The sequence below is a fragment of the Egretta garzetta genome, unplaced genomic scaffold, assembly GCF_000687185.1.
Source record: "Egretta garzetta isolate BGI_Z169 unplaced genomic scaffold, ASM68718v1 scaffold101, whole genome shotgun sequence".
NCBI classification, from domain to species: Eukaryota; Metazoa; Chordata; class Aves; order Pelecaniformes; family Ardeidae; genus Egretta; species Egretta garzetta.
The window spans coordinates 1,299,889-1,323,867 of NW_009258666.1; the positions used below are offsets into that span (position 1 = coordinate 1,299,889).

Genomic DNA, 23,979 nt, shown 5'->3' on the forward strand with positions numbered 1-23,979 from the left:
TGCTACGGGAAGTGTAAGAGCCATGTGTTGGTACTAGCTCTGCAGCTTGGATACTAAAGGGGAATAGACCTATGACACTCCAGATCCTCAGCTGTGTTTATTTCCTTATAAAGCATTATAGTTCTTTTTGCATGAGAAAGAGAAACTTCACAGAAATCAGACAGAGGTAGCAAAACAGCCAAGGAACAAGAAAAGTACTGGCAACAGAAGCCTGTGGTAAGAAGAAGTGGATATTTTTGGAGAAAGTTGTGACTGAAGAAACTCATAACTGCGTCTCCTCCTACAGCTCAAATTGTACCTTGCTCAGGGAAATGAGATATTGGATACCTTCGTGGTAAACATACACGCTTTTGCCAATTCAAACCCAGCTCCATCAGCTCCTCTCCCACCTAGTACTCAGAACCTGACATTCACAGGTATAGCAGCAGGCTCTCTGCTGGGCTGGGTGAGTTTTCCATCTGGGGAAGATCCAGAAAAGCGCCTTTCCTTCTATGCCAGTGTAACCTTCTGTGTGGTAACTTCATTGACCCATTTCCTTTCCTTATGGCACAGGCCTGGAGGTGACAGAGATGGGAGGAGCAGGAGAGCAGACGTGCCAACCCAACAGCACGACTGAGCGGGCTATTTTTCCCCTTTTCTCTCTGCGCACAGGATGCAATGGCAGAGCTATTCCGGGGATATTGTACTTGGTCGCATAGCTCATGGCTGAACCAGGATGTTTCCTGCAGTGTTTCTGATACACACAGAACATAACTCCTATCTCCAGGACTTTGCTTTAGGAAAATGTGTAATGCTGTAACATACGGCAGCAACTTGGGGACTGAGCTTTGGCCCAGGAGAGCTCTGGAGTTTAAAGGTATCATGTACTGAAAACACCAACACCTCAAGAGTTTCATAGCTGCAAATGCCAAGGCCAGCAGCCAATGTGCTCATCAATTAGGCAACGCAGGGGCCAAGAACCATCCGTGTGTTGGCACAGTCCTGGCAACTGGTCCTGATCTTGACTGATATTTTTGGGTTGATAACAAATAACTGATAAGTGGCAACTAAGGTATAAGGATATTGCAGCACTGGCATTCAACAAAACGACAGGATTTATCAGAAGGTTCCACGTCCTTTCATTCACCCACACTGTGTATGGGGCAGATCCCTGTCCCATTTCTCCACTTTACCTCCCCCATCTGTAAAGTGGAGTAATTCCCTAACTTCTGAAAAACATTCTTAACCTGGTAACATAAATTAAGAGAAAATCCTTGATCTCTTGTAAACACGAGACTGTCATAATATCACATACTACCGATTGATTAGTGTTTTTTATTATTGCTAGGTTATTATCAGATGCAGTAAAACCTTATTTGATTTCTATTAATACTTCACAGCCATAAAGGTCAAATCCAAAGGTCAATTTTTTAATGAGGTGCCTCACAAGATAAGGCTCGTACTGTTTTTCTGTGTTCATTTTGCACGTAACCTGTGACAGAGATAAGTTACGTTACACTGGAGGGCGTAGTACTGCAATCTTTACAGCGTTTTTCTTCCATCAAAAGCACTCTCGCATCTGCCTCTTTCCTAGTTCAACGTGCAGGGCTGTATTTGGGCCGTACCAGGAAGTGAGCTGTACGCGCGTGTGCACTTCATTAACTGCATGTTCCTCCGTAATTCATACAACTTAATACAAGAAAACAACATGATGAAAAGGTAGCAGGAAAGGAAGGATATGAGAAGTGGAAAAGTTCTGCTTCGGCATGTCTAACTGGAGAGTCCGAGTCCTGATGGCACTGTGCTTCCTGCGGCAGACTGGAGGTACCGTACAGCTTTGTTACTTTTCATTTTGCTATGCTATGTGGCTTTGCGTGTAGGGGGAAAGGCATTTTATGATGAATTTTAAGCAGTTTAAATGGCAATGATTCACATGAAGTGAAATACTCCACTGTACAGAAATGGCAATTTATAATCTGGCTGTAGAATGTGTCTTGTTGAAGCCTAGTGATGTACACAAGCCTGTGCGCTGCAGCTCACTGCATTCACCGTAGGATCTGCCTTTGAAGAATTGGGATTGAGTAAGTGGTGTGAGCCATCTGTGTCTGCCCTGTCCAGGGCCTAGGAGGTGGGAGCACAAGGGAGTTGGGTTGGAGTTTGTGGGGTTGTAAACCAGGCCACAGGGAAATCCAGTGTGGGGGGGAAGCGACTCAAAATTATAGAATAGGATGTTTCACACAAAATTTGGTCCTAATTCTAAAAGATGTTGAGATGAAGCTATAAGAGATGAGGAAAACTACATCACAGACATACCTGCTTCCACAGCTGATTTCCAGACTCAAGTGAACTGAACTGCTCTGCCCGAAATTTTGAAACCACCTTGGTCAAAACCAGGTGATCCTCAAAGATATTTTTAATCATTCACATAATTTTCCCTTTCAATCAGGTCACGTTCAACTTCCCCCTCCTCAAAATGTTACACTGGTGTCAAAGGATTTTGACATGATTTTGACATGGACTCCAGGAGAAGGCTCTCCACCAGATGTGACATACACTGTGAGGTATGAAAGGTAAGCGCTCCCAAAGGATGTCTGAGGGAAAGTATGGCACAGGGGAAACATCTGTGCATGGATATTAATCTATGTCCTTATGATCAGTGCATCATTTCACCTTTCACCTTTCAGCAAAACCAGTCCTTACCCATCTAGAAAGTGCTCCAAACTCTGAGCAAGACTCAGTGCCCATCCTCCAAAACACCTTCTTCTCTTGCTCTGTATCAAAACAGCACATTTCATATTATGGTCTGCTTATTTCTTCTTTCAGCCAGGAACGCATGGACAAATGGATAAAGGTTCCTCATTGCAAAAACATTCATGCTACCTCTTGCAACCTGACTTGTGTGCTTCCAAACTTCTTTGTTAAAGTCCGAGCTCGAGTGAAAGCTGTTTCTGGACAATTGCAGTCGCCATGGGTAGCATCACAATTCAAGGAATACCATTTGGACGGTGAGTGTCTGTTAGGTTACAGCCTTGATGAAAGGACATGCCAACAACAGTGTTGGCATGAGCAAAGGACCACACACCACAGAAAGAGAAACAGTAACAAGCAGCTTTATGAATGACTGAGATCTGAGTGAGCGCAAACAATGAGCCAGGATAATTTGAAAATAAATTTTGTATCAAGTGTCAGAATTTGTTCATCATTGCTCTAGGTGAACAAACTGGCTTCAAAGCTTTCCACATACCAGCAGGGGTATGTTAGATAAAAAAAAAAGAGGTATTCCTTTGCCTTCCTCTTTCCTTCATGCCTATCACAAGATAACAGAAATGTAGACCAGTGACAGAAAAGTATTGCTTCTGCGAAGCTAAGACACAAGCAAGCACTGTTCTTATATCTGATCACTCAATTACAGTGGAACTGGCTCCCCCAGTGCTAAGTATGAATGTCAAGGAGAACTTAATCCATGTGAATGCCTCCTTCCCATTGGCCACCTGTGTGGAGAGTTTCTCTTGGATGTACGACTTGAACCTTTGGGAAGCTGGATCTGAAGAAAAGGTCAGTAAAAGCAGCACTTCTGTGATGAAAGGGAGGAATGAGGCCCAGCTTGAATTAATATAGATTCAAATTTCTGGGCAGGGAGGGACTGGATCCAGGGCCTGGAGAAAATGAAATGGCCAAACCTGAGTTAAGCCAAAGCCAGAGAAAAAAAGTGGATGTGTTTGTGCACATTGTTATTTTGTTGGTAGCTCCCTGTTTTCATCAGGAAGATGTGATGGGGAGGCTACACTATAGTCAGTATAACAGGGCAATAGCTGAGGATTAAAGCAACTAGTTCAGGTACTGCTAACAGCGTGCCATGGCAGCACAGAGCACAGCACCAGCTGGAAATCCTACCCTAGAATCCATAAACCCTGGGGGAGATGCTTGCTACGAACAGCAAGCAGGCCATGAAGTGCCTCTCCATGCACCTTCCAACCACACAATATGATAAAGACAATCATGGGCTCAAAAGGTAGAGAAACACCACTCAAATAATGAAAGAATCAGCTTTCCAACCCTCTGTTCTTTTTGTTTCTAAACAGAAGCAATACGAAAGTATCTTTAGGAAGAACACAGTGACAATCGACACCACTGCGCTTCGAGGCAACTACTGTTTAAGTGCCAGATCTTCTTTCCAAAGCATTGACTTTAAGCACAGCAAATTCTCACAACCAGTGTGTTTGCTATTAAGCCACAAAGGTATGGCCCTGCTGAGAAAAGGGTGTGGGGAGACATCAAACGGGATAAGGGCAGGTCAAAGATTTCCACCAAAATGAGCTTTTCAACAAAAAAAAAATGGGCTTCCTGTTAAATGCGCTGGTTGGATTTTCTAGAGACAGGTTCCTGCTTTCTGTAGACACATTTTCATTAAAAAAATCCAATCCTGATATATTTTCTAAAAATGCTGGAATATTGTGCTCGAGTTATGCTCACAATGAAATTTTGGGAATATTCAAATGTATCCTAAAAAATAAGTAAATAAAGCCTCAGTTTTTACCTGCTCCAAGTAAGGCACGGGCTGGTAGCAACATTCATTTGTGGTTGTAACTCTGACTTAAGAGTCTGGTCTTAGGCAAGTGCGTTACCCTTCTGCATTTGTAAAATAAGGATCTTGAGCCTAACACTTTCTGAGATTTCTGAAAGAAAAGCTGAGTATACGAGCCCATTATTAGTATAAAATATACCACCAGCAGGAGATTATTTTTGTCTTTTTCTTTTTCAGCAGTGGAATGGAAGATCCCATTTTCTGTCTTGATTCCTGTGTTTGTCCTCCCCATCCTTCTGACAAGTGCCGTCATTGCCTGCTTACTGAAACAAGATCCTAAGCGAAAGAAGATGCCTCATGCTTTGGTATGGCCAAAATGCTGGGGTCTCCTCCTGACTCCAAGTCTTGCTGATTTGCAGAGGGTAGCTGGGGAGGAGTGGGGGTGTTGCATGGGCTTTGCAGTTCTCAATTTTGCATTCGTAAGTCCCACTGTAAGTAAGCTTTGATTCTGGCATGTCCTATATCCAAACTTTTCTTTAAAAAGCATCGCTAACTCATTGACCTGCATCTGTGTGTTTTCTTTCTTTCCCCTGGTAGGATTTATCTAATTTAAAAGCTGCTGGACCAGCCTTTCACTGTGAGCCCAGTGAAAAGGAATTCTTCAGGGACTATCTTATCTGCACAGAGAAGCCAATGTCACAGAGGAAGACAGAAAAAACTTTTGCAGGAAACAACCTACCATGGATGGCTTCTTTCCTCTCATCATCATCATCAGAAGAGGAGGAGGAGGAAGAGGAAGAAGACAGCAGTACTTTCATCGCATACACTGAAATGCCTCGGTTTCCAAAGAGACATCTCAGCTGTGAACCATCCAGAACAGCTCAGGGGGAAACTAGCTTGGACTCCGGATCTGGAGGTCTCTCTGAGGATAGTGAATCTGTGCTTGACCTAAGTACCTTGGGTTTCTCGTTCTTTCCAATGAAAAAGAATGAGGTGGACACCTCAGGATCCCAAGGAAATGAGAAGGCATCCCTTTCTCACAGTTCCTCTTTGGGAAGAATATCACTCACTGATGCGAGATTCCCAGGTTCCAGGGAACATGGACAGGATGATACAGACAGGGCTGAATGCCTGGAAATGATCCCTCTTCAAACACTGTCAGAGGGGATTTGTGCCAAACTTCCAGCCGATGAGCACTACTTGCATAGGAAGGCTCATCATTTCACCAAGTATTGCCAGAAACCAATAGCTGATCTGCGTGTCCAGATCAGTGAGATATCACAGCTCAGTGAGGATCCCAGCACCGAGCTGCTCATTTCCTTTCAGACATTACAGGTGGCAGAAGATGAAGGTATTGCAAGTGACTGTGACAGCAATAATTTTACAGAAGAGACACCTCCCACATCCACGGTGCTAAGTGATGCATTTGAAACTTCAAATATGGAGGAAAAATATGGTCAAAAGTTTAAATTCAAAGGCTATGAGCACACACATTACATGGGAAGGAGCTAGAGTACCCTAGCAGTTCTGTGGCATGCCTGGAAAATGCTAGAGAGCTCCAGATATCCAGGCAAGGATACCTGAACAACAAGGACAAATAACTGAGAGCAGTGCTTTTTCTATTTATTCACCTATACAGAGTTTTTTATACTGACGTCTGGCCTATCGAGGCACATGGCTTTAGGGACACAAAGGCGTATTTTTACTGCTAAGTAACTAATGTACATTCCCCACCCCTCTGTACAAGTACAGCTGTTGGGAAGGTGTTAAGGCTCTGGTGTGAGACACGCTATTTGAACCCAGCCAGGGGTGAGGCACGCAGTGATACCTCGTGTAGGTATCACACAACAAACACGCAGTGCCTTGTGTTCACTTGAGACTTCAAAGCAGGGTAACTTTTACATGTGAGTTATGAAAGACAAAAATACCTCTGAGACAGCAAAACCACAGCCCACACCTGTGTGAAACCATTAGCTGGGTTCTGAAAACACAGTGTTGTGCCTGCATGTTGGTTTTGAGCCAGGATGAACTGCTGATGTTACATTTGCTTCTCTGTAACTGCAAAGCTGCACCCCTGCTTGGCGGGAAGTACCTCACAGAGACATTTAACAACCTTTGCTTTTTGTGGGATGAAAAGATCATCTCGACCGGCAGAGATCACCTTCTGTGTTTCAACAGAGTGAACTGAAGCCAAAGTGATAAATGTGCAGTGTGTTTGTTCGTTTATTTATTTTTGGTTTTATACAAATATACTTATTGATGCTGAAATTCCCCCTGCTGTGCAGATGTCTGAGAGCTGCTTTATACAGAGGAAATAATATTTTGGTATATAACTCCACGTGTGTGTGTTTTTATGTTTCCCAGAATTACAAAGGGTGGCTGCAGCTGATCCTGAAAAACAGTACATTTTAAAACAGGGCTCAGTCCTGGGCTCCCCATTCCTAATGCTTTGGTTTGAGTGGAATCCTATGAGACTTCCCAGCCAGGTCTCCCTCTCGGTCACTGAAAGACCAGGACTGTGACCATCTCTCTGAGCAAAGAATGCAATCAGAAATCCACCAGCAAAAGGCACAGGAGAGACAAGGCCTCTCCTCACTGGTCAATACTGGCCTTTTCAGTGTATTTTTAATTTGCACTCTTCACATCTCACAGAAACATACTCTCCCATTTTATTCCAGTAAAAGGACATGCAGAAAAGCAAAGCATTAAAAGAAAAGAGGGAGACACACAACAGCCATTCACAGCGAGTTGTCTCAGATGCAGGAAGGGCGTTGATGGAGGATATTGAAGTTGACATCTTCAGAGCCATCAGGAGAACAACATCAGAAAGAGGTAGGGGGTGATAGGAGGGGTTGGGAACTGCTTTGAAAGAAGAAAGCAAGATGTACTAATTAAGTTCCAAAATGACAGTAAAAAGGGGATGTGGGAGAAAAGATTTATCAGCTAGAATTTTCCTTTTGTTTCTTACTTGTCCTCCACAAAGTGTCCTCAGGTACATCCTGCACTATAATCCCTCCTGTTCATTTAGAAAGATATAGATCATCCAAATACAGTCGCCACCCATTTTCTTTTGCAATCAAGGAAAAAACCCCAGGCATTGAGTTACAGGAAGCTCTGAAGTTGTGAAACCTCTTCAAAATTACTTTGACATGTCACAGCTCTGCAAACAGGGCCTGGGATCACTTCTTTGTCTTGTCCAGTTTTTCTCAGGATGGAAGTTGGGGGAAAGGCTGCAGGCCAGGCGAGCTGTACTGGTGGAGGCAGCATCCCACTCCTCCGTGTCTTCTTTCACCTGGGCTTGACACCTGCTTTCCACTGCAAAAGGGTCAGGGATGGCCAGAGCACAGTGCTCCCTCTTCCACAGCAACCAGTCCATGTCTTACACCTTACTTAACAGTTGTAGCTGTGTAATGAGAAAAGCAGCTCTCCCCTCTCACTGGAAGAGGTATGACCCAGTCAACCAAAAAACCTGGACATTGCTCATCTACTGGATAAGTGCAAGAGCGGGAATCCAATCTCCTACCTCCCTGGATCATCAGTCACAAGGCTTCACGCAGTCCAGAGCGAGGCTCTGCAGTCTGAGTGCTGCAGCAGCTCAGGGGAGATAACCACCTTGGTCTTTTTGGCCTTAATCTACCATCTTCACAAATCTCTGGCGCACAAGATTTTTCTCCTCTTCCCCCAGCTGTGCCAAGTTATAAGCAGAGTTCCATGGAAAATCTGTGTTACAAACCTCTCAGTCTGTTTTTGTCCTTAGGAAGTAACTTTTGACATAGGCTCAGGCTCTACAGTTTGGAAGTCGAAAGCCAAGCATTTAATTTTAAAGTCAGAACCAGACTTTTGGAGATCCTTAGGTACCTAAAGATTCAGAGATGTGTTTCCTGGGCTATTCAAAAGGTAACATCTCTCCAGAAATAAGGGCAGAAATAAATTTTTAAGTTATAGTCTCAAAACTGAAGTCTCAGGTGCACTACAGTTTCCCTCACCTCTGCCCTATCATGAGTCATCACGCAGCAGAAGTGTCAGGCAATGACATGAAGGAAGGAAAAAATGGAAATACTTTAACAAGCTATTCAGGAAACACCCTAACAAAGAGTTGTACTTCATTAGATTTAGGCCATACCAATGGACAGGTGTGTCTTGTTTAATAAACCTGTGAGGCTCCTGCATTTGTCCAGGTGAGATGATAAAGACAAAATTACAGAGATGCATAGTTTGAAGCATAAGCCCTGTTAATATCGAAGCAGGGCAGGGACTAGAAGCAACTTCAGGAACAGAAAATCCATGAGATTAAGAGGTAACCAGAAGGGGTACTAATTTCTATCACACATTTGGCCACAAGGATAGAATATTGAAACCAGTGTGCTTTCAGCTTCAGAAACACACATGGTTTGCACTTTGATTAAATTGGCTGCAGGTGTGATGTTGCTTATGGGACTTACATGTAATAAATTCATAAATAAATTGCACAGAAAAATTTCTAGCATTTAGGCACTTTAAATAGGCTTTAGACAATCTAAGTGCACTGTTCGTGAGGAATTTGTCTAATGCACAGTTGTCCGATGTGGTTTAGGGCAGATATTTCTGTTAAAGCTAAAGTTCTCGGTGCTCAGAAGGACAGTCCAGCTGGTTTTGCTTTGGTGGAACCTCAGCTTTATGCAAAGGTCCAGTTAGTCCTAGGCAAAACTGAGGACAGGACTTCCTCATTTTGTGAACAGTTGTGACCATGGGATAAAGCAAGCCAGAGAAATACGCCAGGGAGGTTATCCTGTCTGTGTTGAGGGAAGAGCTATACTATAAAAATTCAAAAGCAGAGGGCTAAGGGAGATTCCTAAGCCTCAAATGCAGGTTGCATGTGTGAAGCTTTCTCTGCTTAGGACATCTTGGGTAAAATAAGCAGCATGCAGCTGTGCCACTTCTTCGGATGTTACACACATCTGGGGGTTCTAAATCCACATCTCCTGAACACAGGCAATTAGCTTTCACTTTTGACCAGAGAAGGAAATGTCTCTCCCTCTTCTGAGAAAAGCCTGAAAATGTAACTTAACAACACCCTAAAAAACTAACAAAGCTGTGGAAAAGGAACTATACCTCTTTCTTGTTTAGATTTCATACAAACTTCCAGTTCCTACCACATGGCATTTGTGATACTCAGAACAGAGCCTTATACTGTAAGCAGCCACAAAAATAAACTGTAGGCCTACAGCAGCCTCTGAGAAAAGCCATGGGACGGCACATGCTCCCCTGTGGAAAGCCTACCTCCTTTCTATGTCAAATGAGAGAACCTCTGCAGCCACCTGGTAGTGCAGAGCCATGGCAGACTTGAGGAGCTCGTGCTTTGCCCAGTATGCAGCAGGGCCACGTGCTAGTCATTTGGCTCCCATCTATGCCCAGTATGAACACCAGAAGAGCTTAAAAACTACTGATCTGGCTGACTTTCACTTTAAGAAAGTAGTCAAAGGTCTTTCTTGAGGAAACAGGTGTCTTGCTTGCAGCAGTTATAATACCAATTAGGCGCACAGCACTAAGTTTTAATTTCTAGAGTTTTAGCAAATCAAAGTTACCTGACCAGAAAAACAAGCCCCAAACCCAAGGGACCTCAGTGAGGGCTTTCAGGCAGGAAGCTTTTTATCAGCAAAATGATATTTGGCTCGTGTTCAAAAGCTGGGGATTTTCTAAGCCTCTGGCTTGTGCACCTTTGTTCAGTTAGGTGTGCATACTCAGAAGGGGAGAGGTGCTCCTGTTGTCACTCTTACATTCTCTCTTACACATGCGCACACATCTTTAGCTGGTGATCTCAGATCCGAATGCAGGCGGGATAGTAGCTCTGCAGCCTGTTACTGGGCAACAAATCCAACCCAGCCTCACAAACAAGAATTTAGATCTTGTAAAAGGTGATTCACCTGCACACAGGATCAGCTGCCTGCTCTCCCAGCCCAGCTTGCATAGTTATTCATGAAGCAATTTCTGATCGTCTTGGCCGTATTTTCAGTGGTTGGTAAGTCCTGATTTCTCCTTTTCTATCACTGATGGTGGTTGTTTCTGTTTGATCCTGTAGTATGAGAGGTACTTCAATCATGTTTACTGAAAGTAGACCTGAAGAATGAGCTGTTGTTTGAGGTTGTTCAAAAGCTCTCTTCTGTGTTGCTCTCTCCCTTTAATATTTTCAAAGTACTGTTGGTGTGCTCAGTGCTTTAAGGATTCACAGGGAGAAGAAAAGATTCCTTGACTGATGTGTTACAACCCAAATCCGACAGGAGTAAAGGATATTCACTGACTTGATATTCATTGAATCAGTCTCCCTGTGTCTTAAGCTGAGACACAAATGAATAAAAGAACAACCCTGATTTTAAAAGAGGTACAAATAATGTACCCCTAAAAGCCATTTTATCCTACTCCAGATGTGGCAGACCTCGGTGAATCAAAGATAAACTTGCTATGTTTTCAAATGCCACTTTTCAGCAAGCAGCCTTATCATTCATCTGCTCTTGTGTCCGCGATCTTACGCTGTAGGGAAGGCACCCTCAGTAATTTCTCAAACAAAGGGACTTTCACACTGTGAAATATCCTGGTTTCTCCCTGCCCACGCTTGACTGTGCTTGTGTTACATTGCTTTGCATAATTCTGTTTTAGTACAGATAAATGTGGGAAGACGGAGACTTCCTACTTCTGGTATGATCAGAGTATTGGTGTCTCAGTTTTCATGGTGCCCAGACAGGGAAACCCACCCACTGTATACTGACTGCTGCACTTCTGCCCCCTTGGGAAGATTGTGCTGAGCCTTGTGTGAGCAGAGGCAAGTGTTGAACTGCAGATGAGGTCAGGACAAAATTTGCACTAGCCAGCAATCCATTTCTGCATTGCTTCCCTGCCAAAATGCCATGCACAACAAGGCTGAGAACTGGATCTATGTCTTTATGCCAAATTCTCCTCCTGTATGGCACTCCAGTTTGAACTGCTGACCCTCAGTTCTCCTCCATGGAGGGAAAGTTTGGAGTGAGGATCCAGGAACTGAATTGGTTTACTCCCAGCTCTACCACCACTGCTCAATGTAATCTTGTCCAAGTCACCCCCATTATGGTCCTCAGTTTTCCTATCTGTAAAACTTTTACTTGCTTTAGCACACCATTTTTTCATGGTGGGGGGCTCATTGATTTTGTGTATCCATTTACAAGTACCATAATGGTATTTTAAGCAAGTACAGGCTGAAGCCCACCCAAGTTCAAGGTATTTATCAATACTGCAAACCAAGAGTTGAGTAAGGTATAAATTATCTGTCTTTGAGGATGTGTTTATAATTTGAATTTACAGAGTTTATCAATTCTGAAGGTTACTCTCCAAGTTAGAAGGTCTTGTGAATCAGCCTTGAGAAAATTTTGTGCTGTGTATTCTCATGACAGGAGAGAGCCAAGTCTCTGGGACACTCTTCCGCAACGCCTGCTCATAGCCCATTTGCTGCAGGTGGATCATGGTGGCATTCTGTTCTACAGGGGCAGCTCAGACCAGGGACATTTGTCATTTCTACTTACTAAAGCCAGAATCCATCCTCCGTGGGGAAGAGGCACAGGGCTCAGAAAGCAGGGAGCCGAGTTGTTTGCTTTCAGCCCGGCACACCCAGATCAGAGTCCAGGCATTAGGTCTTTGCATGTAGCTCTGTACAGGCAGTCTCCATCCAATAAAACATGGAGCACAACAGGTTGATGACAGTCACATCTTCACACATTTCAGTTTGCTAGAGATGGGCAGAAAGCAGAGACATTCACAGACATGAATCTAGCCTTGAAAACAGGTTGTTTTTCTTAGTTTTCCAGCCATTTAACTGCTTTAAAAGAAACCTGATAAGGAATTCAAAGATTCTCTTTCTGAGTCTGAGGTTTTGATGTCATTCTGTAAAAATTCAAAGTTGTACTTCTTCGGGCTATGACAACAATCTGCAAGGTGTATACAGTGATGCGCGCAGGGTTTGAATTCCTGCTCCTGTTCAAGTTTCTGCTTTGCAGCCCATCTCTAGCAAACTGGAACTGGCATGCCTGATATTTCTGTTCACTGCAAGGCTGAGCAGCATGGGACCGATATTCATCTGAGGGCTGAGATGCCTGAATATGCATTTTCATACTATTTTCTTTGCTCCCCTAGGTATTGTGACTACAGAGAGGTCATCATGTGTGAAACATGCAGCATTTTCTTCTACAAACTTTGAGAACATCCTAACATGGGAAACTGAAGCAGATATTCCCCTTGGCACTGTATTTGATGTCCAATATAAACAGTACGTGAAGTTTGCTTCTTTTTGGAGTTCTGTTGTTCTTAGGGCCACTGTTCTCAGAAAGAGAAGGGCCAAGAAGGAAAAGTAGATTTTGCTTTCTGCTGCTTGTTTTACTGTTACCAAAATGGTTCTGCTTAGACAAGAACTCAGTATAGGATGGAACTATTTAAACTGGTAGACGGTGCTCAGTTAAGCAAATACTTTTATATCTTGAGTTGCCAGTTCGTCTCCATTACTGAGCTACTCTTAGCCTTCAGCAGCTTTCTTCTCGCTATTCTGTCGTTTCCTCGCCTGTAAGTACAGGTAATAGCAACTGTCTTCCTCTGGCTCAGTCTCTAGAGCTAAGAGAAATCAAACCAATGCTACACAATAGCTTTGCTGCCTTTGGGTATGTCTGCAAACTCTGCAGCAAACATCATGCAATCATTCTGTGACAGAGCTGGGCAAAGAACCCCGGAGTTGCTGACTCACAGGACACTCCTCTGTGTGCCCTGACATAAGCTGCACTTCCTCAAGGCGATATCCACGCAGCAGCCATCAACGGGAACGGGTTAAGGGCTGTAGCCCAGGGGAAGTTTCTCTGCCATTACATTCCCTGCCACTTGCTAATGTAATAATGAATTTAAAAGCTAGTAAGAGTTGGCAAACCAGCCTATTTGGATCATTCTGAAGAAGGGTTGTATTGCATCTGTTCTGCCAAACAGACTAAAAGCTTTTTTTGTCCTAAGGTATGGAGAAAAATCCTGGCTTAACAAGCATGAGTGCCAGAGTATCACGCAGCCCTTCTGCAATCTCACTCATGAAACAGAAAACTTCACGGAGCCTTACTACGCCAGGGTGAGGGCCACTGGCCAGAACTACTGCTCCTCCAACTGGGTGCACTCAGAAAGATTTGAACCCAGAAAAGAAAGTACGTACTGCTGCTGAAATCTATTAAATCCTGGTTGCTAGGGATTCATTCCAAGGCTTGCTGATGTTTAGGACAGCATTTCCTCTAAGTTCAGTACTGCAAGACTGTGCTTGATAGGAAGGGAGTGAAGGCCTGATGAAAGCTTGTTATTGGACAAGGAGGCAAATGAGCAAATGGGCAGGGCCTTCCCTGAGGTCCAACACCAAAGTGGGTTTAGAGGAGAAAAGGAGAAAAGGAAAAGCCAGTTGTCCTTAAAGGAAGAACTACTATTAAGGCTGATGAAAGGCAGAAGGAAACAAGTAAGAGGCATGATGGGCAACCTAAGGACAGCCAGTAATACAGTCACAGACGTTATGAAATGTGAACTCATGAAAATCAGGATAAGCAACCAGACCAACGGATATTTAATGTTCCTAACCCCTAAGTGAGCTCTACCGCAGACACACAACACAGCCTTTGGCAATTCCCTTATTGGCTCTGTGACTAAAATTTTCCCACGGCATATTTGTCAATAATTCAAAGTGGCATTAGCAGTCAATGATTATGAAAAGTCTTCAGATCTGTGCATGGAATAAGCTATGAAAGAGCCGTAAGTTATTTTGATCATTAAACATTCACTTTCCATTGCAGCATCAGCATTAGCACCCACAGTGAGGTGATCCTATCCTCCAGAGACATTCTTTTCAGTTTGATGTTTTCAAGCTACATGGCCTTAGGAGGAAATACCAAATGCTGTTTTTAAATATGCTGTTATAGATTGGGTTAAACTTCTGTTTAAATGTTGGGTGTCACATATGCCTTCTTCTGCAGATAAATGTAGATACAAAAGAGCTGAACTACTCTAAAGACAAACTGATGTAAGATGGGAATTTAGGTAGCAGTTAACTGAGTGCCCTGTAGTGGGATTTCACACTCATCACACGCGTGTGAAGGAGGATGTCCCTCTGCAGGACAGTGAAGCGACATGGAAGCAGTGAAAATTTCCAGGGACAAACACTGGCTAAAGGTGGTAGAACCCTAATGGAAGACAGTAACTCCAATTGCCTGATTTTTCCTATGCTCAGTGAAATACAGCTCAAATACTTTTTTGTATATAAACAGAAGTAATAATTTACAGTGAGTCTGGGGCGTGTATATAAGATGTGTATAAGATGATCCAATAATGTGTCAGCTTTAATCGTAACAGCTGACACTTCCTGTTCTGTCTTTTCTAGCTGTTATTGGAGCACCAGAAGTGGAGTATATTCCTTATGTACGGTCTATAAAGTTTCTTATACGGCCTCCCTATACTCCCCTGAGAGGTGAGGATGACCACCAGCTAACCATAGAGGACATTTATAACAAATTCGGTGCTGTTGATTATCACTTAACAATATTCAACCAAAGGACACACCAAAAGGTAAACCACTAGGGCTGCTAGCCCACTGACTTTTGTGAATCCCATTTTGCATAAGATGGAGAAGGACGTCAGAGCTTATACGTGATGGATGAGATTTCTGACGTACAAGGGAAAGTCTCGGAGTCTTTGACTCTCACTAAATGAGATGAACTTTAAGCATTCCTCTAAAATTCTGAAAAAGAAACTGGAGTTTCCCAGGGTACTGTATAAGTAGCAAAAAGTAAAACTGTTGGTGACTAAAAAAGAGAATGACTTCATTACCTCAAGTCTTAAGGAACTGAAATGCAAAAATTAAATACAGTAACAGGAGAAAGCAAATTATAAATTTAGAATTCCACATATACAGAATTATTATAGATCTATAACACCTTATTTGTAAACAAAATTTCATGCTGAATTGTGCAATCTGATTTGAAGAAATTGTATCCATTTAATCTTTCTAAAATACAGAATTTGCTTTTATTTTAAATAGTGGATAAAGAATGAGCACAACAAAGAATTTGAAGTTTTCAACTTGGACCCCGACACTGAATATAATGGAACAGTATACATACATCTCCCCCAGAGAAACAGCGAAGCTCAAGTGTTTTGGGTTAAAACACTAGCAGGTAGGCTGTTAATTCCGCTCATTTAAAAGTCCAGCTGGGATATTGGATATGCAAAAGGGATTGATTTTCAGCTGGTATAAAACATAGTCTTGCTAAAGATATTGAAGCAACACTGACTCTCCTAATTTAAAAATCTAGTCCTATGAGACTAGCCCAATAACACAATTTAGCTAATCCCATGCAGTTTTTCTAATCCAACTCTCTGAAGCTACATTTTCCACTTGTTCTCTTCCCCACTAACCAGACAACACGTGGCTTCTCTACTGTTCCGTGGCACTCGCGTTCTGTGCTGGACTGGTGTTTGCTACAGTTAGCTATGTGATCTACAAATACATCAAGCAACACAGCGCACAGCCTATGTCATTGGTAAGTGTTCCCAAGCCATTGCAGCTAATCTTTAAAATGCTCCGGATTATGTGCACGCACCTGAATAGCATTGCTAATTGAGGAGGATGAATGAGCAGACAGGGGCATTGCCTAGGCAATCATTGCAGACTACTGGCAGCTTAAATCTGGTCATCCTGCCACAGGTAGAGAAAATTCATTATAGGGCATTCTAAAGTAAGACAGCAAAGATGCCTGTGGATTTGAAGCATCTTGGTTATTCTATTAAAGGAAATAAACTGTGTGTTGTCCCTAGAGGAGAACAGGGCTCTATACTAACATGTTAGAACAGCTCTCAAAATCACATTCCCTTACTTCTAAAATTTTCAAAAGTTTTTTAAGATTTTGGTTTCCAGTTTTTAAGTGACCCACTGGCAATCTGATTTATATATTTTAGGACTGCACAGTTATCCTGGTGCATAATGAGAGACATCAGTATTCCTTTGAAGGGTCATTCCCCAGTGAAAAAAAAACAGTTCAGAGCAGATCCCTGATGGTCATGATTGGATTTACTGATATTTCTCCAAAGAAAATTTTAAAGAATCTAAAGCAAACCTTCAAAGTCACAGCTTCTTGTTATTAATTCATGTTTGTCTATCTACTTCAACAGGACTTCAGAGGGATTTCATCATTCCAGCCGCTTACACTGACAGTGGAACATATTATAAAGCCCATTAATTTAACCAAACCTTCACTTCTCACCCCTGAAGTGCAATTACCACAGATCAGCCAACATTTGGACAGAGCACTGGAGCCACCATGGCCTCTCCATCCATCAGAAACTGCCTATCAGCAACAGACAGACGTATCGACATTCCAGCTGCCCACTCAACCACCCTGCCTGGCAACTCCTACTGGTTACGCTCCGCAAATAGTTGAGAAAAGCGTTCCTACTGCCACAACCAGCAAAATCCTGCCCCTAACCTATGGGATATGTGTCGAAGGCACAGACCCTGTTGGCAAGAAGAATTTGCAGCCAAACCAAATGCTAAAGGAAGTTTCTCCAGATAGTTTTGTTGGTGGAAAGCTCATAACCCAGATGCTGGGCAAGAGCTGCAGCCATTGGAATTACAAAGAGCAGAGGCCAAACTTGGCATTGTGGAACAGCAGTGACACAAGAGAGTCACCTTTCTTACAGGGGAGCCCTGGGCAAACACAGCACCTGCTGTTGCAGGCAGACGGAATGGAAAGTAAGGTGTATGTATCCCAGATTTCACTGTCTTTGCTGGAACAAGGAGGATGCTATAGGCAACAGACAGCAGAACTGCCACTGTTATGGTCTTCAGTGAAAGTTGACACAGACTGTGCTCCAGAGAACGAATCGCTGTTGCCTCTATCAGCAACCCTCCTTTTCTCAGTTGGTAATGGTACCAACTTCCCTGGAGAGAACAACACAGAGCGGTGGATGTTGCCAGATTCATCCTTACATTCTGCAAATAAATTGCAGTTCCCAGAGACTCAAGAAACAGAAATGTTAACAGCAGCAAAGGAGCTAAGCTGCACAAAACTGAAAAATGTTGTGTCCCAAGACACTATCGCAGATTGGGACAATGGCACTCCTCTCCCTACGCTGTTCAAAGATTTGGACTTAAAAGTGCAGTGGGATGAGGATGAAAATATAGAATGTTATTAAGTTGACTTGATGATATTAAAATCCAGGTTATGTTTGCTCGCATGAAACAGACAGCACAGAGCTGCCAGGCTGTTTCCACTATTGTTCTGTTGGGTGCCTATTGTCGAGACGGGTGCCTTTACTGATATAATTACTTCTTGGTACACTACAATACTGTATCTTTGCACTTAAATAATAGCCCTTTATTTCTTGCATGCTCTTCAAATTTATTATGAACTGGGGACTACTTTAAAAGCTAAGTTAAGATTCAAGTTCAAATTCCAGATTCAGTTTACTGAAAAATCAGCAAAATTTACAATGGAAACTGTATTTGCTCTTTACCAACACCAAAGATCCAGGTCCAAGATATATCCACCCTTTGAAGAAATTCAGGTGCAGACGTATGCAAACCTAAGAGAATTAAATGCATTATGGTACAGTAAAAGAATTAAATATATATAGGTGTTCTACCCTTGGATATATGAGTCGTGCAAAACAATAGGCTACTTACGTGAAGTGGACTTTGCCTTTAAAGCAGTCATTGAAACTGTGGTAATAGCTCCTGATGCAGCAGTTCTAAGAAAATACATGTTCCCTATCTTGCTGTGCTCTTTAATGCTTGTAGGAAGATAAAGACCTTTTCATGCCTGCAACAGATTAATGCAGTCTTGGCCCAGCTCTGACATATTTCTCAGCTGCTGCTCATTTCTTTCTCTGAAATAGTCACACATTCTCTTCTTCCCTTGAAATCCCCAGGGACGAAGCAGCTAGGATCACATTCCATGTAGGCAGGAATGTGAGGATTTACACTAATCTCAGTTGAGACCTCAATCTGAATTCACACTAATTTCAGTTCAGACCTCAATCTCAATCACACTAATCTCAGTCATGCAGTCAGTAAACTCCAAAGGAGACTAGGAAGGTCTTGAGCTGCTTCCACCCTTCACCACGCTGTGGATGAGGAACATGCTCCATCTGAGTGACAGAGAGGAGTCTAGGATTGCAGAGCCCTGCTCTGCTCCTGTTACCAGCACACCCACCTCCAGGGCTGGAATGAACCAAAACCAATGTAAACTGAGAGCCAAATTCCTTTAGCATTGCACTTTTACCAAAAGCAAGCTAACTGGTATTTATTCAGAGGGCAGAAGAGGCAATTCTTTTTTGTTAAAGGAAAGCATAGTTCAGCCCATTGATTTCCACTGATGTGGTGAAAAACTGCAATTATCTGATGACATCAGTTTTAGAGAACAGAAACCATTTACAGAAATAAGCAAGGCGTTGATTTCCACTGATGTGGTGAAAAAGTGCAATTATCTGATGACATCAGTTTTAGAGGAGAACAGAAACCATTTACAGAAATAAGCAAGGCTCTGGGGAAGTATGGGGAAGTACTCACTTTAAGAGCACTGCCAGAGAAAGGCTGACCAGAAGCAAAACTCAGCTGTTTTTACCATGGGTGTGCTTAGGAGTTTTCTCAGTCCACAGAAGCTGAGGCTAAAGGCTAAATTCCACTTGCTTTGGTGTGATTTTGCAAATAAACTGTAGCCTTATGAAGTAAAGAGGTTTGATGATTCAACCCAGGAATTAAATTAAAGGAATACTGTTAGAAACTTTACAGGCAAAGATTCAGCTCCTAATTCCAGCATCAATAACAAACAAAGCACTATGGCTGTGTCATACGAGGCCAAAAGGTCGAAATGCCAGATGTGGTGAAGAGGTGTCACGGCACAGGGTATGAAAGGTATGAATAAGATCATGGTCTGGGTAGCAGCCCGGGAGGACGTGTCCGTTGTGCTAGCTTTACTTCATACCATTCAGTATCAAAGGTTTTGTGGAATGTTGTTTGAGCTGGTTTGTGTACTCCGTGTCCAAACTAGACCATCAAAAACAATACACACAGAAATGCTGCAGTTACAGAGGTTGCAGCAGCCTGGCTGTGTTGTTTCCAAGGAGTGTGAGACCCCAGGGTAACATTCTGCCCCACTAACTCCCCCCCGGAGAGGCTGCATTTCAAGCCAGAGATGCCAATTACCTTATTCAGAGTTGCCCGTGGGCTGCATATCTTGTGTCACCAACTACTCAGGGAATAATCAAATGCCACAATGTCAACATTTTGGCTCATGTTGTGAAATGTAACCCTCTGCACAGGGTCAGTATGGGCAGTGTAGTGCAGAAGGGAAGGCGGCCTTAGGAGAGCATTTGAAGATGCTGCTAAAAACACATTTCCTATTTAAAAGCCTTTTCAAATCCCTCTGCAGACCCCCTGCCACAGGGTCTGATCATGTCCAGCCCTTAATAAATGTATCATCTTGGTGTCCCAAGAGGAGAGATGGGAACTGAGGTGCAGAAAGCCAGAACCAGATTTTTAGAATGTATGTAGGTGCTTAAAGATGCCAAGTGTCCCACAGCCAGGATGTCGATCTCTTCTTCAGGCACCTTAAATACCTTAAAAGCTACATTGCCTCTGACTACATTCAAAGGCTGCATATGGCGAGAATGATCTTATAGGCTTACAACCCAGCTATTGCCCCATCCTATTCTGGTCTGTTCTACCCCTAAGAGCTGCAACTGTAATGGACAGAACACACTCAAGAGAGAGACTCTGTAAGCTATGTCTTAAGGAGGTGATCGACAGTAATATTCTCAACTTCCTGCTCTGATCATGGCTAAGTCAATATTTATCTTTTAGGCCTTGATATACTAAGCAGGAGGAGGTTGATTCTTGTCTCTTGAGTCACCTCTTAAATTTAACAGGAAGATTATCCATTCTAAAAGTATTTCTCTTCAGAAAAGCTTGGAAAGAGATGTTGACGCTACTGAGCTCTATTGTAGCTGTGGAAAGAAAGTGCTCATTCATGCCCCATCAACATGTGCTGACCTTATCGCCTTCTGCTTCATTGCTTTTCATAATCAAATTGATAGCCTTGTTTGTTTCAAAAAGCATCACAGCAAAGAGCTATGGTAGAAGCTAATTATCTCATTCTTGTTCTGTGTAAAGCCATTTCCAGATAAACAGCAGGATTTCAACATTGTTTCAAAGGTCTTCCCATGCAAGCCATCTGTATCTAACAACAGACCCAGACCGTTCCTCATTTATCTTGACTTTTCCAGATAATGGTTTGGGTAGCTCCAGATAATAAAAACTAGAAGTGTCTTGCCACAAAGACTGTGTTTATTCCTAGGCAGATGTCACCACGATGACAGGTGAGCATTGCAGTTCCAGTTGTCACAAGGATACCAGCACAGCAGGTGGCAGCTGTAACCCTATAGTGAACCTCTTTGTCTTCTCAGCTAAATCTGGGAGCTGTCACTGAGCCGCTCCCCACAGCAGCAGCCCTGCTCGTAGCTCACCAGGGATCCTTGCCCAGGGATGAACGTATTGCTGCAGACTGAGGTTCACGTTCTCCCTCGTCATTTGGTCATCATTTGTTTTGGCATTGAAAGGTGCCTTGTTTGAAGACTATAAAAAATGACCAATAAATTTTTCGCACATTCTTTGAGGAAAATCTTATTCAAGGAACAAGTTAAAAGCTCCAAATTCTGGAGACAGAATGAAGCAGAGCTGAGGGGCAGCTCTGAAAGTATTAGGGACCCTGATAAAATATACGTTAGCTCTGGCACCACATTGGCCTGACAGTATTGCTGTTAGTGATAGGGAGATACACTGCAGCAGAACTACATGAAAGAACTTGCACAGCAGCTGGATCACAGTGCTAACCAGTGGCCTTACGCTTGCTGGCTCAGAGGATTTAAAATGTCCCTGTATATCTTCTCTCTTCTCAGGCTGAGATAATGAGAGCTGTAAGACATGACTGTAAGAGATTTTGTAAGAAAAAGGTGACAAAAGTGGCCGAAGGTTTGAAACAGCATCCATATGAGGAGAGGATGAGTTAAGACTCTTCTTAAAACATAAAACAGAGCGTTGATAAGACAAAGATGAATGAAATTATTAACACTAAGCAGAATAGATGATAATTACTGATTACTTCTCATAATAAAAAATTTAGGAAAGCATTCAAGTGATCATGCAGTGGTTCAAAACCAACAGAAGAAAAGTGCTCCTTCATTTTGACAGCTCAGCTTATAGCAAAACCTATTCAGTCATGCCTGCCCAGTGATACCTGTTTATTGCTTTCTTAGGAATGTCTGAAACACAGCCACTAAATAAACTTTCCACACAGAAGTCCTTCTAGGTCTAGTGCTGACCCTGCTGGGTTTCAGCTTTGTTTTATTTGGATGGTGAAGCGAACAAAGGTTCTTAGAAATGGATCCTACTGATACAGGCAGGGTGACTCAAACCATGCCAAATTTGATAGTGGAATTCATTTCCACAAGGCCTTGTGGAGGCCAGAATCATAAAGTGTTCAAAAAGGAATTTGGCAATTTAACAGGGATAGGACTATTAACAAGAATAAAGCATTGTGTCCAGCTCATGAAAAGCTATGGGCCACTCTCAAGAGACAGGATACTGGGCTGGACAGACCTTCAGCTTCATCCAGTATGGCTATTTTATGTTCTTACATATCCTCTTTACAGACTTCTAGAGGCTGTGAGAAGCCCGCTACTGATGCGCTGACTCCTCATCTAATAAAACGTAGCTGGAAGACATCTGGCTCACAAACTGGTATTGCAGCCTCAGAGCTTCCATTACTTTCAAACCTTTATTTCTCCTTCTGACACCACAAAAAATATCACCCTCTTCTCACATTGCTGGGAAGGGTTTACCCTGAATGCTGAAACTGCAAGCCTATCTCATATAAATGGAATAACAGCAGTCTCTGTTCTTTTACCCTAACCCGGACTCTTGGTTACCACCATGGGCAGCTGGATATGTAAGCTCACCCGCTATTGCGGCAGCAAGCCTTCAGTTGTTTGTAATAAGGAAAGTATAATAGTCGCAGCCAACCAAAACATAAGAGCTGCTCTTAGCTCCTGATCTAATTATATACTGACATAATTTGGCTGGGGTTTGGCATTCACTAAAGAGATGTCAAAGTAAATGATTTCACTCCATTATGCAGCAATGGCAATGTTAACCCAAGGGAAATTCCTGGAGGAGGTTAAAACATTCATAATTCATTTTAGAAGCTTTGTGAGCTTCTACCCCAAATGAGCAGAGGATAATCCAATACTCTGATGCCTGAGTTTTGGAGGCACCTGTCTTTCCTTAGATCATTTGGCAACGGCAATAATTTGCCCGATCTGAAAAAGAGTTTGTGACTCGTTGCCATTGCAGTAAACAGCTCCCAACTGCGTAACCCCAGCATGGGTCTCCCCATTGTCACTGCGATGGCATGGTAGGATGCTATATTTAAGACTCCAGGATGGGCACTCAAACATGGGGAACATTCTTTTGGGGAGAGTCATTCTTAGTGTCATCAACAGGGAGAAGGAAACGCTCCTTTGTCCTTTCTCTTTCGTGAGGACAGGCTCTCTCACTGTAGTCTTCACAGGGTGAGTTTCGTTTATCTGTAAATAAACTACTGTTTATAGCAAGATTTTAGAAGATTTTCACAGCAGCATCAGTTATTTTGTATAATCACTTGATTTGAATTGCACTTAAGAGATAGACTGTGCTTCGTGATTGTATCTATCTGCTTTAAAATGTTGTTACTGCTTTTCCAGTGTTGTTCTTATGAAAACACTGTTTTACTTCATTTTCTCACAAGAATCTCTTCTGGTTTATTGGTCTGTTTAGAAAAAAATACATATTTGGATTGAAAATTGTAGGTTTTAGCAGATCAGAACTCTATATCTTTACAATTAATACCAGATTATAAAGCACTGAAAATTTTCCAGGAAAAAATAAGGAACATTATATAGCAAAAATTAACCTGGATCAGTAACTACTCATGAAAATGGAAACAAAGATCTGATGCCCAGTAGTCATTCTGCACCTGAAATAGTCCTGAAGAGAGTAGCATTCTATGAAATCACAAAGATATTTTTTCCATAAAAGCCTGTTTTGTTTTATTTTCTCTTTCTTATACTTGCCAACATTTCTTTGTTTCTTCCAAAGTTAATGTCTGAGGAACTGTTATCATGATAATTCTGTATTTTCATCTTCATTTTTGGATAGTTTGCATTTACCACAACAACTCTGCTTTTCCACACAGCTGTGCTTTTCCATGGACAGTTTTTTAAGAAATTTGTTTACATTAACAGAAAATTGTACTACTAGTAAAAGCTGACGGGTTTGTATCTTTTATCACTTTAGGATTAGAAAGCAGTAAAACTAAAGTCCAGATGCAACATTTGCCAAGGGAAAATTGCAATTATGGAACATGAGCTAGGGA

The 23,979-nt window shown here is 42.5% G+C and overlaps 2 protein-coding genes across 2 annotated transcripts; both read left to right on the plus strand.

Annotated features, from left to right (window-relative positions):
- The first annotated feature begins 1,745 nt into the window (after window positions 1-1,745).
- On the plus strand, window positions 1,746-6,016 carry IFNLR1 (interferon lambda receptor 1). The gene is made up of 7 exons (XM_035904040.1): window positions 1,746-1,803; window positions 2,426-2,549; window positions 2,803-2,984; window positions 3,392-3,534; window positions 4,062-4,218; window positions 4,742-4,869; window positions 5,102-6,016. Exons 1-7 carry the CDS (start codon window positions 1,746-1,748, stop codon window positions 6,014-6,016), a joined length of 1,707 nt encoding a protein of 568 aa, XP_035759933.1.
- A 4,443-nt stretch (window positions 6,017-10,459) lies between these two features.
- Window positions 10,460-17,704, plus strand: IL22RA1 (interleukin 22 receptor subunit alpha 1). Its single transcript, XM_009648567.2, has 7 exons — window positions 10,460-10,502; window positions 12,641-12,773; window positions 13,499-13,680; window positions 14,895-15,079; window positions 15,552-15,687; window positions 15,932-16,053; window positions 16,682-17,704. Exons 1-7 carry the CDS (start codon window positions 10,460-10,462, stop codon window positions 17,702-17,704), a joined length of 1,824 nt encoding a protein of 607 aa, XP_009646862.1.
- The last annotated feature ends 6,275 nt before the right edge of the window (window positions 17,705-23,979 follow it).